At 35.9% G+C, this 18889-nt stretch overlaps 1 protein-coding gene across 1 annotated transcript in view; it reads right to left on the reverse strand.

Annotated features, from left to right (window-relative positions):
- LOC124722295 (dedicator of cytokinesis protein 3-like) overlaps nt 1–18889 on the reverse strand; it is a 181798-nt gene that overhangs the window by 20507 nt on the left and 142402 nt on the right. The window contains exons 28-31 of the mRNA XM_047247478.1: nt 8481–8612; nt 3435–3619; nt 2197–2356; nt 887–1059 (exon numbers count right to left, since the gene is read on the reverse strand). Coding sequence (XP_047103434.1) covers nt 887–1059; nt 2197–2356; nt 3435–3619; nt 8481–8612 — 650 coding nt within the window. The remainder of the gene's footprint in view (nt 1–886; nt 1060–2196; nt 2357–3434; nt 3620–8480; nt 8613–18889) is intronic.

Here is an 18889-nt window from a genome sequence, read left to right on the forward strand (position 1 = left end):
CATTTATTTAGCATAATATGACAAAAGTTTGCATTGGTTTAAATCAGTAGCAATCATTTCACTTTGCAAGTAAGTCCCCATTTTATGCTGAAATTAAGTCTCATCGTACACTTAGAAGAAGAGGGACTAGAGGCATATTAGATGCACAAAATGTCATTGGAACTGTATAATACATAAGTGACTGTAAGCTTTTCATGTAACTGCATATTTTTTCAAGCATGCAAAGAGATTTTGGTCCTCTACATGACACTATGATCACTTAGAGTATTGGGATAACATACAGGATATTAACACAAGACAATTTCCACAGTAACATGAAATCATTCTCTAAGACAACAATTGCTACCGAAACAGGAGATATCTAGGTATCCAACAGTGGAAGAAACCCAGAAGACTAAGAATGGAGTATCCAGGTAAGTAATTGGATCTTAAGATGCTTGGATTGATAACTGACAAGGCTGATCCCTTATCCACAGACTCTAGAACAGTGACTTTCAAAGTTCCGGAGTACAAATAGCAACTGAGCTTGTTTACACTCATATTAACATAGTGTAGCATGACTGCAGTAATAGGAAGGTAAGTTTTTTTTTTAATTGTCTCTATAAAAGTTACATTATTCTGTTGTATTTTATTAAAAAAGTTAGCATCTGTGCTTCAATGTTTTGGAAAGTTCTCTTTGGAAGATGTTTTATTAAGTTTTGTTGTTCTCCTTAAGACATTATGCACTTATAATATTCAAAGAGTTCGTTATTATTAAAAACTGATTTCCATTTTTTGCTTTGTTTATGAAAATTTAAGGACACAATACTAAGCTTATAGCTCCCCTATCTTATTGTTTTAACCTGGAAGAAAAATGAAGATACACACAAACACATTCCCGTTTTACCTGTTTAGGCTTACAGGTGGCAGTGATGAATATTCAAGAGTTCCTCGAACTGTTATACGTCCCATATCTGTCAGGCTGTAGCCAGCTGAACGTGGTCGTGACTCACGCATTGGTATTGGTGGTGGTGGAGGTGGGGGTGGAGGTGGTGGTGGCACATGGCTCTCATTCATTTCCTAGAAATTGAGATGATGATGTTAGTTCCAGTTTTGAATAAAATACATTTAGTATCAAAATAAAACATCCCTCATTAAAATGTGCACCAAAGTTTTATTATGTTTCAGACAATGACCCATTACTGTTTTCATACCAATAAATTCACCAATTTGCACTCTTGCTTTTACAATAAAAATATTCTGAAAATTAGTTATGTTCATATATAGCTAAGCTATGACAAAATAGTTTACAGAACAATTAAGAGGGCACAAAACTGACATAAGGTAAGGATCAGTTTACAAAGAGTTATTTCAGGTGTATCTAATTATGAAAGGAACACATATGAAATACACCAGAACAGCTTTCTTCCAAAACTAAAAACATCTTAATGTGAACATTAAAAACTTATAAATGAGAGCAGACTGCATCTGTGACTTTGTCCCCTCTAAAATAATATTTTCATGACAACTGCTTAATACCTTCTGGCAGGTTAGTCTTTTTACCCAGAAACATTTGCACATTAATGAACTTATGTGCAAGATAAGATCATGCTCCAATTTTGATTTAAGGAAGATCACTGGGTGGGTTTTCAAGATGTCAAGATGTGGATTGGTGGGAGGTATGTAAAGTGAAAATTGTCCTCTAGATTTTATAATACTAGACTGGCACGGCAAACCTTGAGAATTTGCATTTCAAAAGTAAAAAATTTCATAACCTTTTGGCCCTGCTTCTTTGCCTACAACAGTCTTTCAGAATTATGAAAAAGCACTGAGATGATCAGTGACATTATTTGGTAGGTGGAATTTAATAACAGAGTGGCGAGGAATATATATAGTGGTACATGATGTACCTCCCACATACACTGTAAAGTGACTTGTAGTGTGTAAATTGTAGTTGTAGATGGAAATAGAAATTTCACAAAGCTTGCTGTTTTTATAGATTTCTCAGAATTTCTAAAAGATAATTTCAATCAAGTTAAGCAGAAATACATATGTTTCAGAAGGTGTGATACTTTGTTTCATATGTCATCTCTGACTGAGGACATATCTTTGTCCCAATGGAAAATAGATTATCAGTTCCCCTTCTTGAAATACCATCACCAACCATCAGGCACATCATGCTGAATATGTTCTACAATCATGCACTATAAGACTCACCACTGGCTTGCTATATATATCTTCATCATCTGTCACCTGATCATCCATAAGAGCAAAGTGGTTATATGGTCCTCCACTGGAAGTAGAGGAACGATTACTGCGACTTTCATTGGGCTGCATGAGCATCTTCTTCTCCATAGGAAGGGGTGGTAGAGGCATGCTGCAATTGATTATCAAATTTTTAAACCACAAGTTATTGTAAGAACTGACTAAAAAGCTAAACATGTACAGGACCCTCAAATCTATAGATCTGCAGTGATGTGAATTTGGGTTCTTCTAGTTTTGTTAGAAGGAAAGAGATACCATTTATCTTTAGTGCTTCAAAGAGGAAGAATGAAGCTCCCAAAGGGGCCATGACGATGGGCAGAAACATCACTTTGCTCAAGGTCATACTTAAAAAACACTGCGTGTTGTACATTCATACAGTGACAAAGGAAAATAGCATCATAAGCTGTCAGCTGTCAAGGGTAAAAGGAAAGGCAACCACTGATATGCATTATTCCAAGAATAGAGGTTGAGAAAAAAGTTTCCAACCTTAAGGTTTCATGGAAAAAACCTCTTTCTTGAACAGTCCCACTTTCTGGAAGTGTCTCTCAAAAGTTAGGAGGGGCTTAGTGACTGTCTAAAAGAGTATGCTATGTCCCTATCTGATGGAGAAGGTTCAGTCAAGACCATCCACTGTAACTTCCTGAGACACACACTGTCTCAACAAATCACCTAAATCCATGCAACAGTAATGTACAAGTACCCATGCAAAAGTAATGTACAAGTACATAGTCTGAGAAGTTATCAGACATTCTTTAATGGAAACAATGTATATTCAATTTACATCTCTTTCTGGCAACAATCCTGAGTATGTCTCAATTTATGTCATGCTATTTCATTTATAAAATCCACAACTCACTTCACCCTTGTGATTGTTGTCTATAAGAGGTAATTATTGTGTTCTATTGTGAATAATAAATAATATTATGTATTTTTTTATCCTGAAAAATTATTTCCATATTAAGTAAAGTAATCAAAGTGAAAAAAGCATTCATCAGAATTTACCATTAGCTAAAAGTGAGTGGTTGTCTTTGATCATACACTGCTGATATTAAATTTAGGATTGTCATTTATCACACTACACTTAAGTTGTGATATCTGGATTAAATAGTGGATTTACCTTCAAGCAGTTTGAACAAACATCTGAGGAGATGTGAAACCATAAATAATCATTTAACACCATGCAGTGATACCTTAGAATACTGCCACAGGAGGTTGAGTCTGTACAAGAATGTCCTCTTGATGAGCGAATAGCAACTAGCTCTCTCAGTCCTTGACGTAACTGTGACAGCCTCTCCAACAGTCTACGGTGAAGTGGTTGCACACCTGGAGGGGCAAGTTGCCCATGAAGTGCAAGACCAGTCTCTAGGATATGGAGCTGAAGCACAGAAACAAATGTGTGGAATAACATATTTAGAAATATTAACAGATTATAAGCATCACTTCCTATATATAAAGAATGTAACTGAACATGAGTGGGTATGGTGCAAACTGATATCAAGAAGTGATCATGGGAGCAGAATTATATTTTGTGGATGCCTATATATGGTCTCTGTACATGAACATGCTTGGAGAAACTCAAAATCCACTTCTTCTAGTTTTTGCTTTCCTTTGTACAGAGACAGGTAAGAATTTTTTGGCCCACAGAATAGACATTTCAAGAGATTTTATGCACACCCAGCTGTCATTGAAGGCTAGGAAGTAGGCTTTGGAAGTCAAAGTGGCTAAATGGAAAGTATTTGCTCTTAGATCACATTACTACTTGTTTAATACTATCCAATCAAACTTTAAAGAGGGATGAAAGAGTCAAAGCAGATGAAAAAACATTTAAAATTTGATTAAAAAGTAATTTCTCCACTCTCCTCCCTCCTTCACCCACTTCTCGCATATTGGCTTGTTAATAATTGCTACAGCCATGTGGTTAAACTGCCGACATGTAAGATGCAGCATCAGATATTATTTCTGGGGTTTCAAGTTCATGTGAGTACAATCATACCTTCAGTTTACATTTCCATATATGTACATACTCTGCAAGCCATCAAACAGTGCATGGCGGAGGGTATGTTTTACTAGTACTAGTCATTTTCCTTTCTGTTCCACTGACAAATACAGCAAGAGAATTACTATATGCAAATTAAAGTGGGATGGCCGCTATCAGCTGCAGAGGGAAATTATGTGGAATCAGTGTCGATGAGCGAAAATGTGTACCAGACCAGGATTAAAACCCATGATCTACTTTGCAGTAACCACTGCGCCATCTGGGACACATCGTTATCACAACTGCACAGTCTATCTTGGTATGCCTCACGGTTGATCCACACTCCCACTGAACACAACCTATCCACAGTCCCTGTCCATTATACTCCTGTTCACTACTTAGAGATTCCCACAGGAGGTCGGAAGTATTGGTGCATTCACACTGAAGAAAGTGGATCAATTGTCCAGCCAAGCTTCGAATTATTTGAAATCAACACGTCTAATGCTTTGAAAGAACAGACACCATGCATATTACGCAGTTGTGAAACACTATATGCAAATTGAAGGAGGATGACTGCTATCAGCTGCAGTGAGACATTATGAGGAATCAGCGGCGATGAGCGAAAATGTGTACCGGAGCAAGATTCGAACACAGGATCTCCTGCTTACTGGGCGTGTGCAGTAACCAAGGCACTATCTGGGACACAGCATTATCACAACTGCACGGACTATCTCAGTACGCCACACGGCCAAGCCACACTCCCACCAAAGCCACCTATCTGCCATCCCTGTCCATTATACTCCTGTTCACTACTTAGAGATTCCCACAGGAGGTTGGACGTACTGTTGCATTTGAGTGCACTTGGTGGGAGTGTGGATTGGCCATGACGGGTACCGAGATAATCCATGCAGTTGCGATAATGCTGTGTCCCGGATGGGACAATGGTTACTGCACCTGCCTAGTAAGCAGGAGATCCAAGGATTGAATCACGATCTGGTACACATTTTTACTCTTAGCCACTGATTCTGCATTATGTCCCACTGTAGCTGATAGCAGTCACTCCTTTTCAATTTGCATATAGGGCTTCACAGCTTCAGGAGCTGCATGGTGTCTGTGCTTTCAAAGGAACAGAGACCACGCATTCAAATAATTCATAAGCCTGGCTGGGCAATTGATTTACTTTCTTCAGTGCAAATGCACCAATACATCTGTCCTCCTGTGGGAATCTCTAAGTAGTGAACAGGAGTTCAAATCCCAGTCCAGTACAAGTTTTCACTCATAGCCGCTGATTCCGCATAATGTCCCACTGCAGTTGATAGTCGTCATCCCCCTTCAATTTGCATACAGTGTTTAACAGCTACAGGATCTGCATGGTATCTGTTCTTTTGAAGGAACAGACACCATGCATTCAAAAAAATTTGAAAAATTATTGTATTTATGCCTATGTACAGCCCCTGACCTCTCTTATCATATGTTCATGGTCCTTACATGAAATGTACATTTGCAGGAGCAGGATCATTCTGCAGTCTACTTAAAATGCTGGTTCTCTAAATTTTCTCAATATCATTTCTCAAAAAGAACATTGACTTCCCTGCAGGGATTCTGTGTGTTGACCAAACCTACCAGTAAAAAATCTAGCAGCCCCCCCCCCCCCCCCCCCTCTGAATCTCTTAAATGCCTTCCTTTACTATGATCTGGTGGGGATTACAAACACTCAAGCAGTACTCACAAAAACCATGGGCTATCAAAAGCCAGTATGAAAGCATTAATTGCTCTCAGCATCCAGATACTCTTTTTGTCATATATCTAACTTTTTGTTATACCCTTGTGTTTTGCCTTTTCTTCCAGACCTCTTTCATCCTTATCTTCCATGCTGCCACATTCCATAACAGGGTATTGAGCAGTCTTACAGTGACAGGGCAATATCTTAGAAAGTTGCTGTTCAGGAGTCTCATGGTCTAACAAGGAGATGCAGCCTCACTTAAGGAAGTGCCATTTATCTCGAGGCATAAAAAAAAACAATAGTTGCTCTACAGATACAATTAAAAAACCCATGGCTCTCATGCTTTGAAACAGGTGTTTCTTCTTCCAGAGAAATGAGGAAAGCATATACAAACTTTTCAAGGTCTACATGAGAAAATATCCAATAATCCAAAGCAACGGTATGGTAAATAATCAGGAAGAAGAAATTAGAATTTTTTTGTTTGTAATTGTAGATTTACTGCTGCCTTCATGCCGATAAGGAGTTTTTTCAAAATCTTTATATTATAATAAAAAAAAATAAAGAACACTGTCCATATTATGGCAAATGTCCCTTTACTCTCAGTAAAATAGGATTGTTTCTAAAAACTGGGTTCCTAATAAAGTCATATTAGAGACCACTAGTGGGATATCCAAATCAATGGGAATCTTTTTCTATTGAGAATGGGCTATTGTTCTGGATGAAAGAGCAGTTCTGGAAATATTAACTCTGGCAGAAAGAGTTCCATATGCCTGATACAAATGATCCACTGTTAAGCATAACACATATATAGAAATACTTTGTGCATTTTCAATTTCTTGTATGGTATGAGGAGGTCATCTTTCTTTGTTAATACATTTCTTACACTTTGATGAACAAGTTCAAATTTATTTTGATTTTTTGGCAAAGAGACTCCAACACCTTGACATAAATTGAAAATTTGATATTTCAGCCCAACTTTTCTCAGTTTTGAGTCCATCATCTTAACATTGGGACACTTCACTTGTCACTTGTCCTCTTCCAATCCTCTCATTATCATATCTTTACAGTAACAGTTTCTGGAATGTTTCATAAATATTTTGATATACCTCACAAGGAAATGAATCAACACACTTGCAATATCTGATAAGCAATCCATCACTCTTGACTGGAATCCACAACAATGTATCTTCAGAGATCTGTTGCCATTTGCCTGTACTATCTAAACAGGTAAATATTATGGAAGGAGTGAAGGTAAACACTCATCATATATCCATATAATTGAAACACTGAGCCACAGACAGGCACATAAATAAGGCTGAACTGTAGCTAAGCTTTAGGAGATAGGACACTAGATGTTGTCCTTCGTTATAGCTCACAAAGTAAAAAATAAAAATATGGAAAAACTGAGGCTACATTGTCCATGCAATGCGGCACAATTGTCAAACTGTTAGCTCTAAGGAACAACATTGTTCAGAAGCTTAGCTACAATTTAATCTTGTGTGTACACTTATCTACTGCTCAACAACTAATCTATGTAGCACATAGCTTACTTCACTCCTTCCATTGTTTGCATTCCATCCAGGACTATGAAGAATCATGTTCATGTACAAATTATGATACAAGTATCGAATTTATTGCCTAGATTACCCAGTCATGCACATTCTTAATCAGCATTTCCACTGTTCATTTGTCATCCTCAGTCAGATAACAAAATTAAATCTCTTTCACTTTTCTTTAATCTCTTGCTGCTCCCCATAATTTTTATTTGCTATTGCTTTTTGATGTTGTTATTTTTCAATGGAGTGACAAAAAAAACTTCTATGGTCCTCAGTATTGTAAAAATATGTCAGATACTGTGACCACTGCATAGATAGTTATGTGTCCCCTCCTGTGCCCGTCACACTCTTGCTGTAATCACCCACCACACAACAAATTGCATGGATGCTGCAAAAGGTCTCTACGAAATCCATCTATACAGATAATAATTTAGTTAGTCACTCTTTTTATGAGACAGATTCACAGAATGTTACTTAATTCCACTGTTTTCCCTAATCCATCGTGAATACTAATATTTTATTCAGTTATTCTAAATTAGTTAGACCCTAAATTTTTTATTGCAAACTCCAGATTTATTTATTCCTTGATTTAAGAAAGTCAGGGTACTGTCACAGTAGTTGTTCAATCAGTAGAGCACTCCAAAGCTGGAGATAGAATCAGCATAGTAATTTTTGTCTGCTACTTTCTTAGGGACTTAAGGGATTATGTTCTTATACACATCACAAAAACATGATAAATACAACAAATTTAAGAATAAAATAACATGAATAATGAGTGTAATACACATTTCCTATCTAAATTTGTCCAGAGAAATAAGAAAGAGAGAGAAAAGAGAGCTACGAAGCACAGTTTTCACACCACTAATGTCATTATACTGAAAGTGTTGTATGCCACCTATTAGATGGAGATTGTAGTATTATCACATATACACAAGGCATTAGACACTAATGAAGAAAGTAACATTTAATGTGCAATATTTACCTGATCAAGTGTAAGATTCTTCAAACGTTGTACATGTTCTGAGAATTCAGGGTGGTACTTCACAAACTCAGGATTAAGAAATGCTTGTTGGTATTTTGCTATGCCACCCATAACATTTGCATCAATTATCCCCTAGAATGATAAAAAAAATACTTCATTGCTCAATAAACACATGTTTTGCATTAACATTCATTCACAACAATTTGATGTAAATTTCTTAAATGAATTCTTCTACATTTGATTAGTACGTATTATAACACCAAATTTAAAATCAACATATTCAAAAAATGTTCTTCTGTTCCATTATTTACAAGTAATGGGGTGAGAAAGAATTTTCAGTCATCTTAATGTTTTTATTAAAGGATTTTGTCATATTTTTACTTGTGCACTGCTATATTTTTCTTCATAAACAGCAAGTGAATGAAACTAATCAACAGGGAGAAAGAGGATGAAGATACTTTGGATCCTGTATCTAGACCAAAAGTGATTTTTAATGTGGAGCAATAGCTATGCAAATCACTTTAAAAAATAATGATTTTTTGCCAACTTCAGCCTAACATGGATCATAGGAATCAGCTGGTTTGCAGGTTAGACCTTTCTTTACCTCCCAGTCTCTCTTCATTCTGTAATATTGCTACCTACTTTTAAGGAAAATTTGTGGGAATATGTAAGAAAGTCACTCTGGACCATGGTGTTAGCAACTGTTTGCCAGTAAGCATGCAGTTTCTTGAGCATTATTAAAGTTTCTTCTTTATTGTTGGCAAACAATGCCAAATCATCAGCAAATGCTAGGCACTCCACTTTCAAACTCTGTTTCTTTGGATCTTAATAGATTTCTTCTACTCCTTCCTCTTTTCTGACATCATGAACAAAATGGGTGACAGTTCATCTCCCCACCTGTCTCTTGTCTTAATCTCAATGGGCTCTAATATTTCCCCATTAACTGAATTCTTCCAAAATACTGAAGAGGGTCTGCTGGATGATTGAGTTATATGCTTTTTTGAAGCAAACAAACAAAACTACAGTATTTCTACCTATTATTGTTGCCTTGGTATTCACTCATTTGATGGTTATAACAAAATTCCTCGGTAACTGTTTGGGTCAATCCCTTTTATGGATGATCAGACAACCTAATGTTACACACATATCATATGTGAGCATTTGTGGACAGATTAAGTCATCTGCACATATACAGGTTTATGCTGTTTGTAGTTCTGTATCAAGTACAGTAAGAATATCGGATTGTGGGCAATAAAGTCAGGAGCAGAAATCTAACTGGCTCAAGTTACTTGGCATACAGTAAGATGGAACTTCAGGTAGAAATGTCATATAATTAGAGTGAAACAATACTCTGTGGGTCAAGAACTAAGAAGTATGTCTACGGTTATTTCTACGATAATGATAACATGCTGGAATCATGACAAAATTGAGGACATGACTGATTCCTATAGCGGTGTGCACAAAAGAAGTTAGGTGGTAGGGGGAAGTGCCTTTTACCACATGATGCTCCGTCCAATAGCTTCTTTCTACCACATCTGTCTACAGTGTGCAATTGCAGGAGTGCATAGAACTTTTAGCTTTGACTATCATGTTAGTTTAGTATGGTCAGGGTACTTAGCTACTGTAGAGTTCATTATGAGTGAAACAATGCAAAACATGAGAAGAATGATATTATGAAGTAACAGTGATAATTTTTCAAGCATATAAATGTTTACAGGGAATGTCAGAAGTAGAAACAGTGGCCCAGTGTGGCACTACACCAGTATTGCCCATTACCACGGTAGGCAACAGCTGGAGCATGGGGTATGGGTCAGAGACAGAAGGCACACTGGTGGAGCCATAGATGTCTACTCCATCTCTTTCTGTGCAGAGCACACCACACAGCTACTTCTTCACAGCACATCACTACAGAATCATAATGGGCCAATTTTGTGTGGCTTATAGACTGCTGCAAGTAAACACTAGATATTCCTACAAATTATCTAGTTGTCTATATTCAGCAACTGAAAATGTCTGTTAGTAACAAAATAATCATTAATTCTGGCATTATGCAAAGAACTATTACTCATCAACAATTAATAGTGTAGACACATAAATATTAAGGATACAATAAAAGATTAACAGGAGGAAATAGGTAAAAATGAGAAAGCAACAGTGTTTCATCTGATAGTGTGTAAGATATTCAATTACATCCTATCTAGGCACAAATACAATAAAGCCACTTATCATTAATGATAACTATTAACAGTCAATTTTTAGTCTTTAATTTTTAGTATTTATGGTTTTCAGAATAAGCAAGGTTGAAAATGTAATTGTATTGAGTGCTCAGTATAGAATAATTGATAAAAATATCAAAGGCCTAATCTAAATATTAACAAAAGCAGGGAACAAAATATAAGATAGTTGCAAGTGGTCATACTGAACCATTATCATTAATTGGTTTACATTCAAAAACATAATACATATCAAAGAAGAAAATGGCTGAAGCTAATTGGCCATCCTATGAAAAATGAACAAGTAAGGAAATTTCAGTCATTAGATAATTTTGCTACCTTATACTGGCAGCATGCCAACTCACCTGCTAATCTTTTGGTAGTTAAAAGAGATACCTGCAGTGTTATTAATTATTACTGAATTAATAAGATTTGAAATACATTTTCTGCTTTTTTAATTTTCATTTGACCTTTAGTTATTGACTGTCAATTATGTGTGTGACGATATCATTAAAATTATGTTTGATTAACTGACTGACTGATTTTTATTGGTCCAGATATATCATACAGCAAAAACTATACAACTGATATAGGGTAGCAAATTAAAATTAGGTACATATTCTTAAAATTTAATTTTTAAGTACCTTTTTTTTTTTTTTTTTTTTTTTTTTTTTTTTTTTTTTTTTTTTTTTTTTTTTTTTTATTCAGAAATTCTTTTACGAAGCAGAAACAGTGCATTATTAGAAATGCCTTTAGTTCAGTTTTGAATTTTTTATACATAGCGATTTTTTTTTTCCCTCCAGTATCTTATTGTGAGTATTACACCAACAAAATTATGCTCCTCTGATACATTGTAATTCTGTGATTGTTTTGACGAATATTTGCTTTCCCTCTGGTATATCAGTTCTGCACATTTTTGTTTTGTAGTAGTTTGCCTGTTTTCAAGAAGTAGTCTCTTTTTTTTCAAGGTTTCATTTCACATCTAATTTTCAAGTGTTCTTCCGGTTGATGTTATATTTTCTTTGGTTAAGCTCAAAACAAGAAAATAACTATTTATCCAGTAACAAATGCTAATGCTCTCTCTAGTCATTAAGCACAGCTAGTTGGGATAAATAATATACTAGCTTACAGCATTGATACTCCATAGTGGAAATCAGTTAGAATAATTAATGGTTGTAGGACAAATGTTTTTGAGAATGGTTTTATAATGAACTAGATGCTAACATAAAATTTAATCTATTCCATAATAAACTCATATCATTTTTAATAAACTCATATCATTTTTGAATATAACTTTCAACATAAGCTAATCTGAAAAAAACATTAAACAACCACATAAAAAAGCACAGATCACTATCAGGATCAAAGTATTTTGTGAAATTTGCCTACAGACTTAGGGCTGTATGGAATGAAGTGATACAAGAGACAGGATAACAAGGCACAGAACATGATAACATCACTATTGAACTGAATGAGTCCTGAGTAGCAAACAAATTTAATAAACATTTCTTAAATATAGTAGAAAGTATAGTGGCAAACAGTTCAAGAGAAAAATCACAGCAGTATGTTGAAAAGCAACGCTTATAAAATTCAGTCATATGAGAGTATCACCAACTTCTTCTGAAATTAAGAAAATTGTATATTGTCTCAAAAATAAAATCTCATCTGGTTTAGATGGTGTTCCGAATAGAGTACTAAAGATTTGTTCCCATATAGTAAGCCTGGTCTTATCTGAAATATATAATACATTGCTAACTCAAGGCATTTTTTCCAATGAGACTGAAATATGCCACTGTTAAATCACTCTTTAAGGAAGATGATATGAGAGATGTCAATAACTACTGACTTGTTTCACTGCTGACATAATTTCCCAACATTTTTGAGATGGTGTTGTATTCTAGAAGATTTTACATTCTGTTGGGCCCACAGCATACTATACATTTGTATAAGACATTATGGAAATGAATGCTCCAAACCAGCTGCATTAAGGTGATATGGTGTTTAATATTTTACATGACAGGCCTATTTCGGCTTATTGACATCATCAAGTGACCTGCAAAATGACATAAGTGACATTATCTGTACATAAATTGTGGCTAGAATGAGATTTTCACTCTCCAGTGGAGTGTGCACTGATATGAAACTTCCTGGCAGATTAAAACTGTGTGCCGGACCGAGACTCACACTCGGTACCTTTGCCTTTCGCAGCTAAGTGCTCTACCAACTGAGTTACCCAAGAGCGACTCACGCCCCAGTCTCACAGCTTTACTTCTGCTAGTACCTCATCTCCTACCTTCCAAACTTCACAGAAGCTCTCCTGCGAACCTTGCAGAACTAGCAGAAGTAAAGCTGTGAGGACACGGCGTGAGTCGTGCTTGGGTAGCTCAGTTCGTAGAGCACTTTCCCGCGAAAGGCAAAGGTCCTAAATTTGAGTCTCGGTCCAGCACACAGTTTTAATCTGCCAGGAAGTTTTATATCAGTGCACAATTCACTGCAGAGTGAAAATCTCATTCTGAAAACATCCCCCAGGCTGTGGCCAAGACATGTCTCCACAATATCCTTTCTTCCAGGAGTGCTAGTTCTGCAAGGTTCATAGGAGAGCTTCTGTGAAGTTTGGAAGGTAGGGGACGAGGTACTGGCAGAAGTAAAGCTGTGAGGATGGGATGTGAGTCATGCTTGGGTAACTCAGTTGGTAGAGCACTTGCCCATGAAAGGCAGAGGTCCCGAGTTCAAGTCTCGGTCTGGCACACAGTTTTAATCTGCCAGGATGTTTCACAAATTTTGGCTGTTTTACTTTTATATTTGTGTTGGTATTTATGTCTAGTCAGAAGTTTAGAAGAGTATCTCACCTGAGCAACCATAATATCCTCAGTAAATGATAGTTTGGATTTCAGAAGAGTTGCTCTACTGAGAATTTCACTTAGATGTTCACTCACCAAAGTTTACAAGCATTGAATAACAGGATAGCACTGGTTTGTATTTTCTGCAACCTATCTATGCAACATGTGTGAACCACAGAGTGGCGAGAGATCAAGTACGAGGTTCCCCAAGGCTCAGTCTTAGTTCCACTATTATTCCTCATAAATCTAAATGACCTTCTGTCTAATATATGACAAGCAGAATTAGTTCTTTTTGCACATGGCAGTAGTATAGTACTCAATCTAAGCATGCATACAGAAACAGAAGAAATGTTAATTATTGTTCTTAAAAGTATCATTGACTGGTTGTCTGTGAATATTCTCAACCTCAGTTTTAAAAAGACACACCATATTCAGTTCTGCACATGTAGGGGTACACCAGTGATTAATGTAACACATGATGAAGAAATAATAAATAGGATGGAAACTTCAAAATTCTACATATTCATATTTGTGCAGCTCTAAACTGGAAGAAGCATCATTTTGGAGCTCCTAAAACAATTTAGTTATGTCACATTTTCACTAACAATCATTGCAAATGTTGGAGAGGGACAAATCAGCATGTTGACATATTTTGCAAATTTTCATTCAATAATACCAAACGGAATAATGTTTTGGGGTAACTCATCTCTAAGAAAGAAAATCTTCATTGTTCAAAAATGTATTGTAAGAATAATATGTGGTGCATCTTGTAGACATCTGTTTAAGGAGTTGGGAATTTTGACTTTTGCTTCACAGTATATTTATTCCCTGACGAAGTTCATTGTAAATAGTCCACTGCAGTTCAAAAAGATCAATGATGTACATAATTATAATACAAAAAGGAAAAATGACATTCTTTAATCTACATTAAGGTTGTCTTTAGCACAAAACAGGGGTGCACAATGCTGCAACAAAAAATTTTTGTCACTTGCCGGTGATATAAAATATGTGTTAGAAGAATCTCTAGTATTGTAATGTCTAGAAGGTGGTGGGTAGGAATTACTAACTTATGTCTGTTTATTTAATGATAATAATACACAAAAATTTTAAAAAACGTATAAATGTTTAGCATGTAGCCATATTTTCAAATCTCGTGAATTCGATGTGAATGTAAAATGATTCACTCCACATAATTATGATTTATTGTAAAAATTTCCCCCTGGAGCATGAAACTACATAACTATTGTTCCAAAATGTATTTCAATAATGTATGCAGGGTTAACTGTCACACAGATTTTGTAGTTAACTGATCAGTGGTGTAGTTATACCCACAAAAAACATCTCTTATGCCTACTCTTGTATTTACTATATCATACATAAATAGAAGTATAATTTAGCACTGGAACTAGGTATACTATGAATTACAGTGTCAAAAATGTCAACAATAAGACAGTGGACCACCAGTCATTCAGATTATCCACCAGAACTGCTGAAAGATGCAGTCATTCATCATAATCACAAACCAATTTTCTTGTGGATATTAGACACAACCATTGGTATCCTTTCACAGTATACAGAAAAGCATTTGCTCTAGAAATTGACACTGTCAATTATAGGTCATCAAATAAACATTTGGAAATTTTCACAGAATTTAGAGAAAAGACACTTTCTGTATTATTACTGCTTGTGATATCCATTATGGTTTAACCACAAAAAGATGCATGAATCTGCTAAAAGGGATCGTAAAATACTTACCAAAGAAATGGGAAAGGGATGACACAACTGAACTGGAATGGCTCACAATGTTGATGAAACGGAACTGACTTTAAATGAAAAGACAGGTTTGAACTGCTAGACATACAGGTTCACAAGCTGGAAGAGGCAGCAGCATCCACTATGTGGGAGTCGCCAGTAGTGTTCAATATGACACACTGCAGAGCATGTTAACAAGCTATGTCTTGTAAGGTATCTTTGCCTTATGGTGATGTTTGGTATAGGAGTCGAGTAGTGGCTAGCGCACCGAACCTATTTGAGGCTGGAGTGCTGAATGAAATTTTCGAATAGTTTCACGGTTTAAGAATAGCCTGAGTACTAAATGCATAAGTAGACAAAATACAAGTGTACATTAATGAAATTGTCTTTAAAGTAATTGGGACATGGTTACTGTGACTAGAAGTCATACAAATGCTATTGTTGTCGGAAGTTGAAATGGGAGTGGGTACACATAGTGCAGTAGAAAAAAGTATATGTGTTTGTATTCATTTTGTGATATACAAATAATAAAGATTTTTGATATAACTGTGGTATTTGAAGAGTTATTTATCTTCCTGAACGAGCATCATATTGAGGGACTTGGTACTGGATTGTCTGGTATTTATTCCTCCCACAACAATACCTTACAAGTGAAACCATGACCAGACAGTCTCTGGTATAAGAGTATGTGGGGTAGAATAAACTGACATTATGAGGTTAAAATTAAAACAGAGATTGCAAAAGAACTGGCAGCATGTGCTATCAATAGCCTTGATGATACCCACCGTCAAGCAGAGAGACAGTGTGGCCTAAAATGAATGGAGTTTTTGAACAGTGAACTGAATAAATTCAGTGCATTCATATGATTTGGATGATGGAAAAAACTATAAGGACATCATGAAGCAGCCTTCAACACTGAAGAGGATGCAACAACCCACAACAATAACAGTTCAAGATAACAGGAAGTAAATATGCATAGATTTTAGTTAATCTAGTTAGGTCACACAAAAAGTTATACAGAAGATGAAGAATGACAAAGTATGCATGACGTGTTTCAGAATTATTTCTACCTTCAGAAATCCAAGTGCAATGACAGCACAAGACAAGAGCATTACCAGTTGTGTAAGTTGTCTCTCATCTCATGTTACATACACAACTGCTAACACTCGTATCCTTGTGCTATCTTTGCACTTGGATTTCTGAAGATGAAAATAAATCCAAAACATGTCATGCATACTTTGGATGAATAAAGTCATTCTTCACCTGCTGCATGACTTTTCACGTGACATAAATAGCTTAACTGTAGATCTATGCCTATTTAGTAGAATTGTCTCTAGCTTCCAACATGACTTAATGTCATACCTTCATAAAGGAAAAGTAAGATTATGAGAAACAAAGTTATAGATTAGGCAGAGCAGTGATGCAGTAGAATATTTGTTTGAAACAGTCATACTTTTGAAGTGTGAAATAGTGAGTGGCAATTCAAACTGGACTGAAGAACTAGTGAATAGTGAATAGTGTTTTATTCATCTCATAACACACAATTTCTAATCATATGATTAGTGTACAGGAGACACGTCAAAAAATGGATAACACAACTTAGGCCAAATTGGTACAAAGAATTTTAACATTAACATAAACTTTCATTTTTCTTTCCTCCCTTTTGTGAAGGACAGCTACACTTACACACAAGACTATATGTAAATTTATCCTGCTCAAATGTTCAGTTCATCCTTCATGAACTCCTCAACAGTGTAGTAGCAGCGTTTGACAAGTATATCATATAGCTTTGTTTTCAGTGTCTCTAGGTTCATACTTAGAACATTCTTTCCTTTTAGCTTGTTATGAATTTTCATTGCCATATACTGAGGAGACTGTGCATATACATTTAACCGATGAGTGGGAAGCATAAAATTGTCTTTGTTTCTCGTGTTATATGAGTGACTGAAACAGTGTTTCTTGAATAACTCTAAATTGCTATGTAGAAAGATTAATATCATAGATGTATAAGGAGGGAATTGTTAATAACTGTTGTTTTTCAAATAGTGGGCGACATGATGTCCTTGGATGGGCAGTACACATGTTATTTTACTTATTTTCTTTTCTGTAGCTTTAGTATGAGCAATATGTTTCCAATTTGTTAAGACAGAACTATTACAAAATTATTCATCATAGCTCAAACTGGGAATGATGTTAAATGTAGTGGCACACCTTCTTCAATGTTATGTCATGGGTGACAAAAGGAGGAGATAGGTTATCAGTGAAGTGGGTATACAAAGTCAACTTAATGCTTTCATTGATTTCCTAAGGAAAGAGAAGGAAGAACAGAAGGCACAACAGGAAAAGCAGGAGGAGGCATGAAAGAAAGCATTTCAAGAACTGTGAAAAGGTCAGCAGAAAAGAACAGCAGGACATAAGAAAACTTAGAGAAATTTTGATATCATCATCTAGTAAGCTAGGAGAAGAATGTACACAATGGGCACTTTGGAAGAAAAAGAGACTGCAAGTTTTATTGTGTTGTAATGACAGTTAGGACACAGTGGTGTTTAATACAACTTTACAAGTGTAACTTATGTTACCTGTTAGTAGACGCTTAGGCACATTTTAAAAATGTCATGGGCTAATAGCAACATTGAATACAGATGACTATATCATGCAAGCACAGGATGCACTCACAGCAGCCACATAAGGGGTTGCTGGAAGCAATTCTGCACATGCACGGGGCCCCCTGCCACCACAGGCTGCCAGCACTGAGTGAGAGTAATGATCTACAGCTACTACATCAAGACAGCAGCTGATGTTTACAAACAAGACTACCTGTACTAAAGTGGGGCATGTGACGTGCAGTCCATCTCCCTATTATGGACTGCAAGTGGTTAGCATCACACCCTTGAAAGTGCTTATGTGCATAAGTGCAAGTGTGAAAAAAGGTGCATTTCGTGTTATATATTTTTTTGCAGATTTCAGCTGACCAAAAAAAAAAGAGAGAGAGAGAGAGAGAGAGAGAGAGAGAGAGAAGAAGTGGATATACAGAGCACATGAAAGTGTAAGATGGATTGGAAGTAAAGGTGTAAGATAACTGATTAGGGCCTAATGTTTATAGTCTAATTATTTTTGCTTAATAGTTAACTCTACTTTATCTTTTCTCTGTTTGCCATGTTAAAATTGAAGGACACTGAATCACTTGAGAAAGATGGATTTATTTATCATGAGTATATATGCATGTGAGAGTATATGTTGGTATTCTCTCTAACTTTTCCATAGTGTTGAATGGTTGTATGGAAAATTAGTGCATCATGTCAGTATGTGAATTCACTTTTATTGCCTGAGAGCTTTTGTCTGTTTTTGTTTTTTCTGTTTTCCAAATTTTCTTGCCAAATTTGAAAAAATAAATTAGTGTGGGAATATAAGATATCTTTACCTTACAGAGATCTTTGGTGTAACAGTCAAATGGCAGCTAGCCTGCCAAACAGAATTGTGGCCAGAGTGCTGAGTGAGATTTTGGAATAGTTTTCTGGTATAAGAATAGCCTGAATGCTAAATTTATAAGCAGACAGAGTATAAGTGCATATTAATGAAAATGTGTTTAAAGTAGTTGACCCAT

The sequence above is a fragment of the Schistocerca piceifrons genome, chromosome X (genome assembly GCF_021461385.2).
Source record: "Schistocerca piceifrons isolate TAMUIC-IGC-003096 chromosome X, iqSchPice1.1, whole genome shotgun sequence".
Lineage (NCBI taxonomy): Eukaryota > Metazoa > Arthropoda > Insecta > Orthoptera > Acrididae > Schistocerca > Schistocerca piceifrons.